General features: G+C 44.1%; 1 protein-coding gene across 6 annotated transcripts in view; it reads left to right on the top strand.

Annotated features, from left to right (window-relative positions):
• Window positions 1-16,398, top strand: part of vit (vitrin) — a 20,295-nt gene continuing 3,897 nt past the window's right edge. Inside the window, exons 1-17 of one of the 6 annotated variants that reach the window (XM_076162215.1) lie at window positions 1-364; window positions 5,605-5,687; window positions 5,923-5,988; window positions 7,050-7,206; window positions 7,373-7,506; window positions 7,742-7,819; window positions 8,075-8,263; window positions 8,829-8,873; window positions 9,524-9,562; window positions 9,640-9,690; window positions 10,138-10,200; window positions 10,753-10,815; window positions 13,153-13,227; window positions 13,909-13,974; window positions 14,393-14,455; window positions 15,344-15,406; window positions 15,932-15,979. In XM_076162215.1, the coding sequence (XP_076018330.1) occupies window positions 5,651-5,687; window positions 5,923-5,988; window positions 7,050-7,206; window positions 7,373-7,506; window positions 7,742-7,819; window positions 8,075-8,263; window positions 8,829-8,873; window positions 9,524-9,562; window positions 9,640-9,690; window positions 10,138-10,200; window positions 10,753-10,815; window positions 13,153-13,227; window positions 13,909-13,974; window positions 14,393-14,455; window positions 15,344-15,406; window positions 15,932-15,979 (1,237 nt within the window). In that variant the 5' untranslated portion in view covers window positions 1-364; window positions 5,605-5,650. The remainder of the gene's footprint in view (window positions 365-5,604; window positions 5,688-5,922; window positions 5,989-7,049; window positions 7,207-7,372; window positions 7,507-7,741; window positions 7,820-8,074; window positions 8,264-8,828; window positions 8,874-9,523; window positions 9,563-9,639; window positions 9,691-10,137; window positions 10,201-10,752; window positions 10,816-13,152; window positions 13,228-13,908; window positions 13,975-14,392; window positions 14,456-15,343; window positions 15,407-15,931; window positions 15,980-16,398) is intronic. The other 5 variants (XM_076162234.1, XM_076162243.1, XM_076162225.1 and 2 more) reach the window with 5 other exon arrangements.

The raw sequence follows: 16,398 nt of genomic DNA on the forward strand, positions 1-16,398 counted from the left end.
AGCGCCTGGAGAGGGACGGGCAAAGTGTGTGTGTCAGAGGGAGAGAGAGTGTGTGTGAGGTGTGTGTGTGGGGGGGGGGGACTCTGGCCCCGTCCCGTTCTCCACTTTTTAATGAGCTCTACGATCATGCGGGACTGAGAGAGAGAGAGAGAGAGAGAGAGAGAGAGAGAGAGAGAGAGAGAGAGAGAGAGAGAAAGAGAGAGAGAGAGTCCAGGTGGAACAGATCCCTGCTTGTGCGCGCACACACACACCCCGATGCTCCAAGTTGCTTTTCGAATGCAAGAGGAAGGATCGCGAAAGAGGGAATTATTGGTTTGATCACCTGGAGGGATTATTAATTTCATTATTATTGTACCTTTTTCAGGTAAGTTCGCCGCTCCTCTCTTTTTTCTGCTGAAATGGTGCGTTTAGGTGCAGCTGGAACGTGATATGAACGCCGGCTGTGTTGTGTGTTTTGCCTTTGCGCGTCTTGTGAATGAATTATCCATTTTCCTTGAAGATCATAGTCCAGTCTCATGTGTAAGATGCGCTCGAGGCTCCTCATCCATTCACAAATCTGCACCACCACTTATAAACTTTACTTTAATAACGTCACTGGCGCGCGAGTGCGGACGTCGGCTGCATTATTTATTTATTTAAATATATATTAATTTGATTCTCTAAAGTCTAAATGTGAGTTCAGATCTGTTCATATCTACACAAATTAATTCAGCTTTTATTTTTCAATCAGGAAGTCTAAACCTCTATTTTGAAATTTACCCAGCCTGCATTGTGCGTTGTGTTTCAATCCCTTGTTCATTACTTTTGTCGTCCCCCTGTGTGTAATTCCTCCATGTATGTTATTGTACAGTTTATTAAGAGCAGGTGGTCTCTATACAATATCAGACTACAAGCTCGGACTCGTACAGGAGATGGTGCCAAGAATTAAAGTAATTCAACCGGCGCTGCGCTTTATAAACAAATAGTGGGCCGGCAGCTGGTACAGTATGAAATGTAAAGAGTGTGTGGTGGAGCGGAGTGACCTTGTAGAGACTTGTTGGCTCTCAGATCTCCCCCATGGTTTTCACTTTGGCTTGTTGCTACAGCACTTGGCACATCCAACATGCTGCCAGTAGGTTTCTGACATCTGTGAAAGCTGCGATTTTAACACTACCTGGCACATCCATGAAGTGTGTGTATGTGTGTGTGTGGGTGAGGATTATGTGTCATCGCCCCTGCACCAACTCAGTACTGTTTAAAAAAAAAAAAAAAAAGTGCTCACATACTCAAATACAGTGAGTCCATCCTGCCCAGTGTTCACCCTCCTTCCATTTATTCTAACCTGTCTCTGGATTCAATGGCTGCCCCAGACAAGGAATGTGGCTGCTGCTCAAATGCACAGCTTGTGTTTTGGCCCTGAAGTTCACCGTGATAGATGGGAACTGGAAGTTCAACTGAAAACGTGCTGAAATGTGTAAATTTAGAGTTAAGTCTGTTTTGCATGCACAACTCCATATCTTACTCTGAATCTCTTACGATTCAGGCTCCTCTTATTCAGGCTTAGCTGTGTGGTGTCACAGGTGTGTGTGTGTGTGTGTGTGTGTGTGTGTGTGTGTGAACTTTTCATGTATGATCTTTACTGCACATCCTGTTTGCGTTACAGCTCATGAATCTTATCGGAGAAGATTTTCACCTGCTGTATCAGGTTTCTTGCGATTGGACATTTTAGCCTAACTTAAGACTCCCTTAAACGCAAAGGGGAGTTAAATTCCCTCAGGAGCTCAATTGTTCATGTCACCGCATAAGCAAACCAAGACGCTGTGCTTTGTTCAACACAGCCTGGCTTTGTCTAATCTTAGTAATGTTATTTTGTGCGTCTAATCCACTGATTTAGCATTGCAGTGAGATTCTTATCCCCAATTGAATCGCGGTTTAATTCCCTAAACTATGTGACCCGTCTGAACTGTTGAGTGTGGTAGAAAATGACTGGGGCCCCTTTTCCAGGCGCAGAAGCTTTCATTTTATGCAGTGGCAGTGATTGATTGATTGATGGTGGACTTGTTTTGTCTGTTGAGGATGTCTGGGATAGCGGGAAGCAAGCTGAAGCTGTTCCGACTGTACGAAACATCACGTTATCGGAAGTTGAACTCAGGCGTATGGATCATATTTAATACCTACCATGTATGGAGCCCCTCCCTGGTCATAATTCATGGGTGTGTAAGAGGTGAGACTGAAAGGCCTCACATACCGTGACACTACACAGCTATCTGAACAAGTGATAAGTCATTCTAGATGTGGGACTCTTGTTTGTTTAGGTTTGATCCTTTCTGAAGTTGAATGCTTGGAGATTGAGTCTCTGCATGTCCTCAGAGGATGTGCTATCTACAGGAAAATCCCCACAGTGTTTGTCAAAGGATATCATTTGCTGCAGAAGGAGGCATTTACAGGCACACAGCGAGGAAAAGAGAGCAGTGAGAGTTGTGAATGTACTGGCTGTTGTTGCTCCTTTCATTTATGTTCATTCAATCCATGTCTATCTGAAGGGAATTCATCAGGGGGAGCAGACAAAAAGGGTGTGTGATGTTTGAAGGAGTTCACACTTGCGTCTTCCTCACAGGTGTCTAACAAATCAAGTCGTTTGCTGTGTTCAGTGAAGTGTGTGGACTCCCCACCTCTCATATGCTGCAGCTCTGCCGTCTATGGATGCACGTATCTGTTCCGGCTTGTTCCCGGCCTCAGCCTGCTTCCCCGCAAGGACCGTGCAGTGTGTGTGTGTGTGTGTGTGTGTGTGTGTGTGTGTGTGTGTGTGTGTGTGTGTGTGTGTGTGTGTGTGTGTGTGCGTGCACGCTGTCAAAGCACACTTTGTGGAAAAACCATGTCAATGCTCATGAATGCCTAAAAAAAAGATGTGCATCAACCCATTAACAAAACAATTCATATTCCATGTTAGTATTCAGTCGACTCCCGCCCCTTGATATGATATGTGATTTGTTTGCAACGTATAAGAAATGCATACAAACATATATTTAGTAAACAACATGGCTCTCTAGCTCACTTTTCACTAGGCAGCTTTGTATGTCGGTAACTCCAAATGGCTGAAAGAGGCGACTGTGTGAAAGGATTTGGACCTAAATAACCAGAAATCCTGTAAAGTTACGTCAATACACATTACACAAGACGCTCATGTTTACCAGCATGGTCGGGCTGTGATGACAGAACGCAAGGATTTAATGGGTGAGTCCAGCTTATTCTGGACAGACTGCTTGCTCGCTGCTGTTTAAGAAGACAGTCTTGTCTTTCACTCCTGGCTTTTAGTAAAGTCAGTTCCCAGACTTTGTGTTAGTTTGATGTGTACACTGTAATTGCGCCAATCCCAGTTTCCAGCTGACGTACTTCCTGTCTTTCTGTCACCGCTGTCATGCATATTAAAGGGGACTGTCATGCAAACTCTTGTTTAAAATGTCACATTTGCACGTATATATTGAATATGATTGAAATTGGTGTTGATTTGTCTTCTCTCCTCCCTGTTGCAGCTGGTCATCTACTTTGTTAGACTCAGCTGCTCTGCATTCCTTAAATGTAGGTGTTCCTGGGGGAATGTGCCAACTGTGGTACAGCTGGAGGGAGGGTGCACTGTGTTAGAATATAGAATAACTGCCTCTGTGAGATGATTGATCGATTCATTAATTGATATTCACTTTAGGAAGAAGAGCATGCAGCCTTAAAAAGCAGGAGTTAGGAGCAATTTGCTGGTTGACGGTTGTTTTGGACTCAGTGTGCACACCTGTGCTGCAGCAGCCGAGAGTAGAAGACCAAAATGAAAATAAGAACATATAAATGTGTAAATCTGTAGTGTCTGTATCAAACAGCAGATGGTCTCACACTTCAGAAGATTTATGTAGAGTATCTAAGTAATACATGTTTGCGCTTTTAATTGGGACAGTCAGTTTGTCAGTATCAATAACATCATGCTGCACTGCATCACATGTGGCATTGCTTAAGAAGCGTGATCGCGCGTTCCCACTTGATCAAATTGAACCTGCCAGTGTGTGGTGGTATTGACAGACAAGACGTCGCCCTCGTGGGAGGTACAGCATTCCTCCAGTAACAGGGAGGTCTTACTCATCGCCGCCCCCTGTTTGAGGTTCTGCCCCGCTGCCCCGGGAACTCAGATGGCCGTCATATTTAGTGCCAGGCTGTCCTCCACCCTATGCATGAGGGAGACAGAGGACAGAAGGTGGGAGCTTGCAGAGATTCTCAGCGGAGAGGAGAACAGTAAATCTAGACTGACAGCAGACCTACTTACCCATTATCAGCCGCACTATCATCAGCACAACACAACACAATCACAGTCCTCTGGAATGAAGTGATGACCCACTTATGTTTGTACCTGCACAGGATTCAACATTGTTTTTATGTCTGCGCGGGAAAAACACGCAGATCTAAATAAAAGACAGGAACAGGCTCGTTCTGCGCTTCACGTAAACACTCGTAAATAAAAAAGAACTCTATTCTAAACTGATTTAACTTGATACGGTTGTCAGTGTCAAACAAAATGGCAGATGATTGAACCCAGTTCCCTCATTCCTCATGGATGATATTACATCTGTTTGTTCTCTCTCTGTGTGACTCTGCTGGTTCAGTGGCAGAAGTCTCACACCCACAGTTCTGTCTCTCCAAGCCCCAGATGTTCTCTATAGAGATTTCTGGAGCACGTTGCCATGGAGTTGCTTTCAGCCTTTTGTAAACAAGCATCTTGGAACACGAATCGGGTCGAACCCTGACCTTAAGGCAAACCGATCCTTTGTGATCTCAATATCAGGAGGTGTGACAACTGGTTTGGTGCAGTTAATGAAGGCTTGTAAAACTTTTGATTGACTCTTGGCAGTTATGAGTCATTGGCTGGCCCCGGATTGCTCTCATTCAGGGCTGAGCTGTGGTATACAGGCGTGACCTTTCGTTAGGGGCCCACACACACTCAGGTTTCTTTTCACCCACTGGCTCTGATTTGATTTGTGTTAGTTTAAATCCTAGTATATTTTCTACGCCGATGATGATGATGATTACAGTTGATATACCTCATATTCCAGTTGTTGTGTAATTTGGTTGTTCTTGAGAAGGAGCAAGTGTTCTTTTGTGACTCCATCTATATTCATAATGGGATCCAGAAGTCATCTCATGGTTTCTTTGTTGCTCAAAGCTTTAGATTCCCAGATTTTACCATGATGACAATTTTGAAATTCAATTGCAGACTTTCCTTCAAAGCTGTGCATTTTGATTCAAACCCTTCCAATTTTGAGCTGATGTCATGTGGGTTAAAATGTTAAAATGCTAAATCTCAGCCAGGATCCCAAAAAGGCCGTGCTCCCATATCCAATAAGGACATTCCCCTCGTGGTTAAGTAGTCTGTCAAGTCTGTCAGCTCTTCATCTTCAGCTCTGGAAAGTGTTGTTAAATAGCACCAGATTATTGTGTTGTGCTAGAAATCACACACAAACAAACCAACATTTGTCGGGCTCCCGGTGTTGACGTAAGTGTTAAAGGTTGCTCTCAGGGGAAAAGTGGAACGGAAAAGTGTTCCAGAGGAAAACAATGAAACTCTGCCGGGTCTTCTGTCTGCCTCAGGTTGGGAGTTTAAACAAGGACATCTGGCTGAACCAGCGCACCGGCCATGGCGATCAGAGCTCCAATCGCTGCCATCTGCCTCGGTAAGGCCTCATCCACCACCTGCCACACCTCCAACCCTCCCTCTCTCGCTCTACACTTCCTCTGCACGACAACATTGCTCTCAAATAGATCATTCTTAAAAAAAGCTTTCCAAAACACTGTTGGTGCTAATTTCCTGTACATTCATGCAAAGCCTTCTGTGTATAGTAAACACACTGACGGTGATGTGACTTTGGGTGGTGCTGTGTGAATGACTTATGTCTGCTTCACCCACAGCTCTGCTTTTGTCCTGTGCTTGCTGGGCCAAGCCCAACGGATCAAAGAACAAGAAACCAAAGCAAGGTAGACATCATAACCAAACAAAGCTGTAATCTCTGTGTCGCTCCCTAGTATCACTGCCTTCAATAGATTCCTCCACCGCACTTCTCCTTTAATTCACTCCAGACAATCCAGACATTAAAATTCAGTTCTTTCTTTGAAATCCACTATTTTATAGAAAGCTGTGGTTACTTTTTACTTTTACGAAATCTAGGCTTTAAGCTTTCATTCCACATTCCATCACGTGGATTTACTGTACTTACTGTACTGTATCAGTGTGCCAGAGTAAGGACAGGCTAAATTATACTTTCAGAGTATTGCATGTATGTGTGTATATGTAGCCATTTGCAGTGGTTCAGGATGCAGATTTGATGCTCTGCCTTCTTTTATGCATTTAAGAGAAGATCACACAAATGATGGGCAGGGATATTACAAGTCTTTCACAGAGAACTGGTGCAAATTAGCGAAGGTGTATTAATGTACACATTTTGTCGTACTCTGTCCCTGGTGCTGAATACACTGTTACCGAGCACAAACGGATCAATTGATTTCCTCACATCATACAAAGTTATCAAGGTACTAAACAGTCCAGTGGTTGCAGAGGTTTAGGGTTTGAGATATGAAACCTTTTATTTTGTTCTCCTTTTTATGTCATGCCATCTTTTTTCCTTTTCCTCTATAGTTCCTCAGGTGACTCCTCTTACATTGATTTTATGCGTTATAGACACCCAAATTCTGTATTTAGCAGCTGAGGTGGAATTGCGTCGCCATACTGTTATTGATATATTATTAATATGGATTTCTATATTTATTTCAATACCACTGAATTTCTAATTTTGTTTATCTTCCGAGCTTGTTGGCTGCTCCATGTTGGAGAGATTACACTATTCTACTGTGTCTTTTAAACTCACATTCACACTCTAAATGTCATTAGTAGGTTGGCCCCATTTGCTGATTGCGTAATTAGATACAACCCTTGTAAATGAGACGTTCGTGTACATATAAGTGAAAGTGTTTTCCCTAAATGAATGGAATCAAACCAGGTTCCACATGTTCTGACATGTTTTAACCTTGTGTCCTCTCAGTTGTTCCAGCCATAGAATGCGATGTCCGAGCAGGCAAGATCAACCTGCCAGAGTTCATTGTCAAATGTCCGGCGCACTGTAAGGAGACCAAGCAGCAAGTCTACGGGACAGGAGTGTTCGCCTCCATCTCCAGTATCTGCAACGCCGCCATCCACAGGTAGACCACCAGGCCGGGTCGAAGTTGATCTCAGAAACTGGACCCTCTTAAAAATATGCAAAGATTCAAAGCAGACCTGAAGTGTTTCCACTGTATCCACTGATCTGCGCGATGCATTGATGTGTCTTTTTCTCCCTGATACTCAACTTAAATGTGTGGTTCACAGTGGAATCATCACCAACTCGGGAGGAAAGGTGATTGTGAGGAAGATGGCTGGGCAGAACGTCTACAAAGGCAGCAATTCGAATGGTGTGCGCTCTCTGTCTCTGCCTAAGTGGAGGGAGTCGTTCGCTGTGTCAGGTACGACGGTATAACCTGATGTTGCCTTTAGTCAGTGAATTGTATGTGAGGATCCTTGTTATCATTCTGGAAAACAGCAGTGATTAGTTAAGGTGTGAAGGTATCTTCAGTTTTGCAGCTTTCAGATACATGAAAATGATTATAATGACAATGTTTACTAGAAGTACCTCACTGTTGTGTATTGCTACAGTGAGTCAGTAAACGTAGTTGCTTTCTCTCTCTTGCTGTGTTCCAGAGGGGAAGCCTAAGAAAGGAGTCATCTACCCGTCCACCCTGGACTACGTCCCTTCAAGACCAACCTACGTGAAGACAAGTAAGATTTCTTTTTTTGTTTTTACAATCCCTACAGTTAATGCTACAGTATCAAATCCAGCCTGCAACTGAGCTGATTGACAGATGTTAAGTGTTCTACAGTGATACAAGGTTACCAGGTGAACGACCCCCATTCGGTTAAGCGAGGAGTCGGAATGCGGAGAATGTATGACATCATAACAAACGACTGTAGACACTTCCTACCCGTCCATCTTCATCTTTATCATCACCTTCTCCATCTGTCATCTCCTCTCAGGTCAAAAGGAGGCCAAAGCCCCTGCAGTCACCACAGCGCCGCTGACGACAACAACAACACCTGAACCCACCACGACTACAACACCTGAGCCAACCACCACCACCACCATGGCACCCACCACCACCACCACTACAGCTCCGCCTCCCACCGCCAAGGCCCGCGCTGCTGCCCACAAAGTCAGGGATGCAGGTGAATCTAACTTGGCCTTCATACGCTTGCATACATACATGTGGACACTGTCTCTCTCATATCCGTGGATCCATGTATGTTATGTTGGAGGATTGCGTATTTACTATCTGATCCAGTAATGCCAATCCTATGTAGATCCCGCCCGATGTTGCACTAACAGCCCTAGCGTTCCTTTGCATTATGTCGCGTGGCGAAGACGAATGATCGCAGCTGGTAATTACAAGTCCAGACTGTAATTATGACAAATTACAGTGGGCCTGTGATTAAAATGACTACTGTGCTGTTTCTTTTGGCCGCCTGACTGAATGAACAGTGCATTTGATCAGTGGACCGTCCCCTCCCTGCGCTCTCATTACATGAAACATCACACGCTAATCAGTGCGAGTCATCTGCCTCATTAGGGTGTAAATGCAGGTACAGTATGCGGACAATGCTGCAGTATCTCCTGGTATTTGTGTAAAAGCGATGGGCTACGTGCCAACCAAGCTCCCCCCCCTCTTCACTTTGTGTAACACTATCTCACTTCCCTCCATGTTGGCACCAAATGTCTCTTTCTTTTATCCAGGCAGCAGTCACCCGTATCTTGCCTCCGTGGCAGCCGCAAGCTCAAGTAAGTGCAGCAGAGCGAGGAGGGGGGCGACGCGCTTTGTTTGGTGGCATGCAGGTCACTTCATTGTGTCCGTCAAGAATTAAAGGGCCACTCCGCTGATTTTACCTAGCAAAATCACTTGTATATGTAGGAAGGCTTTTTGTCAAATTAGAGGGAAAAGTATGGAAAATGGGCCTCTATGACATCACAGGGATTTATCCACAAATCGCTCAACTGCTCAAATGACACAAGTTGATAATCCTTAATTTTTTAACACCTTCTGTAAAACCAACTGACGCAACCAGATGATGTCTCTCATTGACATACTGTATATGTGCATAGCCAAGCATACTGTGTGAAGATCGGTCACAACAGAGTTTTGAACAAACAGCGTCTAAATATAAATAAATAAATATAATCTTTAAATAATATGATCTAAATGGATACTTACCAGTCTAACTTTTCTTCTTTTAGTTGTAACCAGGTGAAGGAGTAGCTTTATGTTTCCTTATTCACATTAATTTAAAGCTTATGCATGTGTTCTGGTGGTTATGTTTAAAAGCATGTGAATGGCACAACTTTCACACATTTTGCAGTTCATTTACATTTTAAAATAGTCAACATTCACATCTAAATCTACTCGTATTGTCTTATTCTCAACACTGGTGTAGGACAGTCACAGAATGCTCAAGGAAAGAGTCCAACTCAAGGTATGTCCACGTTTTCATTCACGCTGCAGCTACAAACAAAGGTTCCAGTTTGACTAAATCATGACATTTCTTCAAAGTATTCAGAGGAGGCGCCTATCCACATAGATTTCAACCACGTGCCACTGCAGGTAACCAAGATTAAATCATGCTGATGTGTCTCACTGTTATTCCGCATTTAGATCAAAACCACAAACTGTCTCAGACGTGCAACTGCAGCTTTGTTTCTTCATGCTTTCTTTTGTCTGTTTGGTACTGATTCCTAAACTCTGCATGCCACTTCTGCTCCGTATGTGCACAGCTGCTTGAAGACTTTTATGGGTTGCTAACACACAGCTGGACCAGAATGTGTTCTGTTATAAGTAAATACTTGTGAATTGCAGGATTCTGGTGTTGACTTATAAGATGTGGACATAATTTGAGAATTTGACACATTTTTCAAGCACATTTCCTTTCCTTATTATTATTTCCCTATTATTACTAAAAGTAGTAATAATTTTAAAAAAATCATAAAAAAAATGTTTATGAGATCTTTCGTTTGATCGCTTGTTGTGTTTTTGCTCCATTCTTGGACTCAGGCCTGCGCAGACCAGAAGCAGGGTCTGCTATCAGGAGACAGCCAGCCTCCCCTGTTGGCTCAGGTCAGCCTACACACACACACACAAACACACACACTGACACAAACAGGTAGACATAGTGGGACTGACAGGTAATGTGGGTCAAGGGCGGCAGCAGACAGCAGGGGGGACAGATGGCTTTGCGGCAATAAGAATCCAGGAGATGAAGGCCGCTGTAAGTCCGACCCTCATGCCCCTGTGATCTTCACCCTGGGGTCACTACTAATCCAGTCCATTATGCACCTCAGCGAGCATTCCTCTCCAAATAACTGCTGTTTACTGCTGTTCCCGGCCATCAGGCACATCCTTACTCATGTTTCCATTCTTCAAGATGAAAAGAGAAAGTGACTTTGCTAAAAGCTGAGTTAAGGCCTGTAAATGTACCCAGCATATATCCTCTTGGTTTTGATATCATGCTGCGGGGAAAATGCCTTTAACTCCACTGGAAGCAAAACAGCTGGGCTGCATTTGCAGATGGAGCCCCAGACCTGATGCCCTCCTCTCTCTCTCTCTCTGTACCCCCCTCCTCATTTTCCTCTCTTATTCTATCGGCCTGTTTCTCGTTGCTACAAACAGCTTTTAACAGGGTTCAGCCGGCCCCGCCTGAGAGGACCCTGATCACAGGCCAGTCCAACCCCGGTAAGTATCTCCAGGCCCTGAGTGGAGGGACCTCAAAGTGTATTTCCAAACATCTACACTCTTGAGGAGGCAGAGAGGTAGACAAGTCTGATCAAACAAGGAAGTATCAAGGCCAATAAAGCGGCAGGTGAAATGTTTTATGAAGCAGCACTAATATTTACCCTCTGTGGGACGCTGTGGATCAGAGTGTGGTCAGTCCTGTGTAAATGATGGTCAGAAATGCAATCAGATACTCCGGGGTAAAGCTCGGCTTCTGCCTCAACTATCTGAGACCTGAGCTGAGGTGATTGCACTGTCGGGGGATTCATCTGGAGTCATCGCTCCGCTAGACACGAGACGAGCGGTGGACATAGATAAGAGCACGATGAGAAACGCAGTCTGTCAGTGCTCTAATCATGGCTTGTGACAGATTCCGTCTGGTCCGGCCTCTTCGGCCTCCCTGTAAATGCTCGCAGCGGGAGAGAGATGAAAGCAATGGCACCAAGTGGAGAGAGAGAGAGAGAGAGAGAGAGAGAGAGGGAGAGATACGACCCACAATGCCGCAGACTCCATCAGAGTGTGGGTCTGCTCTCCAGCTCGTCAGGAATAGAAAGCTCTTCCTATTCAAACCAGACTTGGTTTGGCACACGGAGGAATGTGCGTCTATTTTGTTTCTGTGGAATGCAAAAACCTCCGCTCTCCAAATTTAGCGAGCATTATAAACCGTTATATTATGGTTGATGGCATATTGTCATTCCTAAAATGCAGCGTGAGGCATTTCAGGCCAGTGGGATCGGTTGTGATGCTGCGTGGCGGCTGTAGAATAATCTAGATGCGTACAGCAGGTACAGAGAGAGGTGGATCGTGATGCCATGGTTTATTGATCCCTTAGGGGAAATTCTTTATGCTGGCCTCCTTCCACCTTGAGGTCAGAGTTCGGGATGAGCGACAGAGCTGCACCCCTGGAGCCAGCGGGGGATTCACACACTTCAGCAGGGTGGATGCTCGCAGACGCCGGGTGTTTTAAACTCTTGATTTATGACTGGAAGGCTCGTCTCCCAAGGGACACTGTGCCACAACAGATGTTCTGATTTATTGCATAGAGGAGATGAGGGAAGCACGCCGATGCATTTACGGCCCTCAATAGTTCAACGCGACTGTGTCTTCATCAGCGTCAAAAAAGGACAAACGTTGGCAGGAGAGAGTACACACACAGTCAACCGAGGTTATGTACACACTGAGTACAGTTGTAGGCCGTCCCAAAGTTTCATAAAGTAATGTCGGCAAAAGTTGAGATTTATTGCTCAGCTCCAGAAGTTATAATGAGACACACCCACATGAAATCCTCCATCAAATCTCACCACATATATCAGATTCAGCTCCATCCCCTCAGCTATATTCAGCTCCTTACCCATAGTTCTCTTTGCTTATAAAATTGGAGGATTTACAATGAAACCTTGCCCTCTGACAGACATACGAGGAGTGCTGGAAGAATGATTCAGATCCATTACCTCACTAAAATACATAGAGTGAGGTAATAGTACAGTATCTATAGTAACACAGGTGCAGGATCTCCAAGTATTTAAGTACAACATTGGAGTGGCTGTATAGGATTAACATTACATGACCGCTGATGTGTTGACCAGCAGCAGATTACACTAATCTGTGTGTCCTGCTGTGTCCACTGTCCCCGGTTTGACACCATCTTTAGAATAATACTCCCACGTCTGCACGGGCTGCTGGTTAGGATCTATCACCAGCCCAAACTGGATGGGAACCCGGAGTCCAGGCTGTGTGTTTATGTAAGGTCCTCAACCACTGGAGAGAGGCTTAACTCATTGTGTGTGTGTGTGTGTGTGTGTGTGTGTGTGTGTGTGTGTGTGTGTGTGTGTGTGTGTGTGTGTGTGTGTGTGTGTGTGTGTGTGTGTTAGTTTAGACAGACTCAGCTGGCTACTAGTGTTTTTTGTGTATTTTCAATTATACGAACAACCTATATTAGTATTATGAGTATTATGAGTATTATGAACAAAATAATAATAATAATAATAATATGATGATGATAGTAATTATAAGAATAACTTAAGTTAGCAGATACAGTAAAGGTAGTATGGTACATTTCTCTCTGAAACAAATACGTACTTAAATAACTAACTTGATAAACATAAATGATAACAATAAACATAATAATAAAGTACAAAAACCTCAAAAGCTGTACTACAGTTGAGTTACTAGTTTGTCCTCTCACTGCATGCCCGCAACATCTTGTGCCGACCTCAGTAACGTGTGTCGGGGTCATCGGAGGTCACAAGCATGTTGGCTCATCCTGAACGCAGCTTTCTAATCTTCCCCCCCGCACAGCGTTTCCCAGGAGGGACTGGGGCCCCGCCTCCTTTCCTCGCCCCGATTGGTTCCCCGGAGCTAGACGACCAGCAGGTACCAAACAGAGCATCCGTCCTAAACCGCTCATAAACTTATTCTAACCTATGCTTAAATGTTTTATAGAAATGGGGAAAGACCTCGCTACTACGTTAAATACAAAATAAGACGATATTCATCTAACACCTCTGCTTCGATCTACTTGAATTCATGTCAAAAGATGCAGAAGGGACTGTTGATTAAGGAGGAATGTGACCCACTTCTGTCTCCATGACAACCAAATCTAGTTTTTCACCCATATTAATCCAATCTGTTCCTTGTGTTATGGATATTCCCACTATCACCAAATTGTACTGTGATTTAGCGAAATCAGCTTATTTCTAATCAGTAAGTTGTTTACTTCAAATCAAGTCAAATGATAAATAGTTTCAGGCTCATATCAGAGTCTGAAATGATACGTTTTGGTTTCAAGGTTTGTAATTAAAAGATGAGTTTCAGTGGTTGTCACAGTTTAAAAACCACTTCAGCTAAACTACAGTTTGAAGGCAGTGGGGGAACAGTGTGTTACAGCAGAAATTGTGGGTTACTTGTGTGTGTAATCATAAACTACATTTTCACACATACTCATGGATTGGAGTCTAAAGGCCTCGTTACACACCCCAACACTCCCTTAATCCCTAAAAAAACATATAATTCGTGTAGTTTCTGATGCCTCCACCTTCTCTGCTGTACATCCAGATGTTAGTTATGCAGTTCCAGACTCAGGATACACCTGGAGCGAGGCGGACACCCCTGACATTTCAGGTAAGTCAAAACCTCCCCCTCCCTGTGGTTGACAACACAACATGACAGCTTGGTGTGCGGGTGTGTGTGTGTGTGTGGTAGCACATGGGGGACAGGTGACTATACCTGGACTCATGACTGTTTGCATCCACTGCATGTTCCAAACGCAGCATGTCTGTCTGTTTGGCATCTGCTGATCATGTATGTGTTGGAGTTGATGAGCGTCTCTCAGGATGCTTTAGTACACGCCATCTTCCTGCCGTATGAGACATTCCTGTGATATATGGACGATATATCAGAGAGGGGAGGAGTCTGTGAAAAAAGTCATTCTCTTCAATGGTTTGGGATAGGTCGAGGGGAATGTCTGTGACCAATCACAACCATGGAAATGTGTGCATTCTGAGGAAAACTAATGGGTTTTCACAATATCCTCCTCTAGCTCGGGATCACAGGCCTGATATCTCAGATTTTGAGCGCTGGTATTATAACCTTGGAGTGTACCGTAAGTGTTTTCCATTCTCTTTCCTGGGAACTAACACTACTCTTGGGGGTTGAGGTTTGATGTTGTTTCTAATTGTGTCGATTCAAGACGCCTTTGTATCAAACTCTGTTCATCGTTTCATACTAGAAGGCAGTCAGAGAGCGCATACCTCTGCCATGGCTGACAAATGTTGCCAATGTTTTGATTCTACCATGTCAGGTTCCGAAGTTATTGAGAAAATGTAACTGTGGTTGTCATAGCGCCACCATCAGGTCGATCGATGGTTTATTTTTCACAGTAGTAGTGAGCACAGCACGTTTTGAAGAATAAGCCACGCCCACTCAACTTTGGCAGGCAGTTATAGCAAAATCTTGAGAAATATCAAAGTTACAAAGATACGTCTTTTGTCTGGCTTGGTCCAGACATTCTACATACACAAGATTTGGGATAGTTGACTCAAAATTATAGGCGCTACAAAACAATCTACAGTCACTGTTCAAAGGCTATAGATCAAAATGTAAACAAAAGGTAATTACAGCCCCACCATGAGACCGACCCATATCAACATTTAATGGATTCTTACACTAGAAAACACAAAGCCTGCTGCATGGCATGCTGACAGGCTGCAAAAGGGCATGGACCAAGCCCTCACATTCAGATTACAGGCTATGGTTCCATGTGTTTTGATGACACAGCCCAGACTTTTCTATCTTAGACAGAATAGACACGGTTTAGGAGAACCCAGCAGCCTTGGCATTTCCAGCACGCGCCACAAAAATACAACCACACATCCGACCAAATGAAAAGGCCTGAGACGGACAGGCGGCTGTTCTGCCACGATGTGTTTTCTTGCGTGTCTGATGTGTCCCGAGTTTCATTGTGTGACGACTGATGAGTCTTTACTTTTAGCGCCACGATCAACCGACTCAGACATCAACCGTAAAGTGTCGCTGGATGGAACTCATACCAGAGGTGAGAGCCGTGACGACTGAGGACGGCTGGTGGAAATGTTCGTGGCTAGGTTAGATTGATGAATTTTGAGCCCAGCTAGAAATATCTAACTTAGAAGCATTGGGGTTTAAAACATAATTTGCCTGCAACTTGACACATTTCTGCCAATATTGTTAAGGGATTTGATCCCAGCCCTGTAGAAGAAATCCTCCATAGGTGATATGAGGCAAACTATGTTCCAGCTAAAGCCTTAAACATATTTTGGAGGGTAAATCAGGTCAGCAGGGTGGAGCTAGTTCCCAAATACAATCATGGACAGAAATTACAGCAGGTACATAATCCTTACATAGTCACCCACTGTGTCCATCTTGCAGGTCTCACCTTTGGAATGTTATTGTCACAGTTGAGGATTTGCTCAACTTCTTACAGTCCCTGAACACTTATGTCAGGCTCAGAATTTATCAGTCACAATCTAAGCCCATTGAAGTGTAATTTGGTGTTGCATTGCTATATGGTGTAACTTTCTTTGATCTTTTCTCTCTGCAGTGGAGCCGGTGGATACCTGGAAGCCAGAGGCAAACCTTTATGAATCAGGTGAGATGATTCAAACTGCAGCAAATGTTTCTTCCCGCCTATTAAAGGAGACGCTTTGTTCGTAAATCTAACGGAGGGGAAAGCCAGCTTATTGGAAAGCATCTGGGTTTCTACGTGACCTGTAATTGTGAGGATTTGGAGAAAAAAAGTCAAATGGCGTGGCTGGCTGAGGCTCAAATCAGTTTGTGTTTGGTATAATTTTGCCATAACATACACCAGGCCTGTAATACGTGATGGGAGTGTAAGTATAAGGATCTCTAGCGACAGGACAGGACAGTCTGCGCCCTTATTAAAGGGCAATTACGCCCATACTAAAGTGCACGTATTCTCTACTTTCACAGACTTTTCTTGCTTTCTTTCTTTTTTTTTACTTTGTAGTTGTGTTTTAAGAACGTGACAAATAGGATTGAATTGGCTGA

Source organism: Genypterus blacodes, unplaced genomic scaffold (genome assembly GCF_046128005.1).
Source record: "Genypterus blacodes isolate CSIRO-AG114 ecotype Tasmania unplaced genomic scaffold, CSIRO-AGI_Gbla_v1 ptg000012l_1, whole genome shotgun sequence".
Classification (NCBI taxonomy): domain Eukaryota; kingdom Metazoa; phylum Chordata; class Actinopteri; order Ophidiiformes; family Ophidiidae; genus Genypterus; species Genypterus blacodes.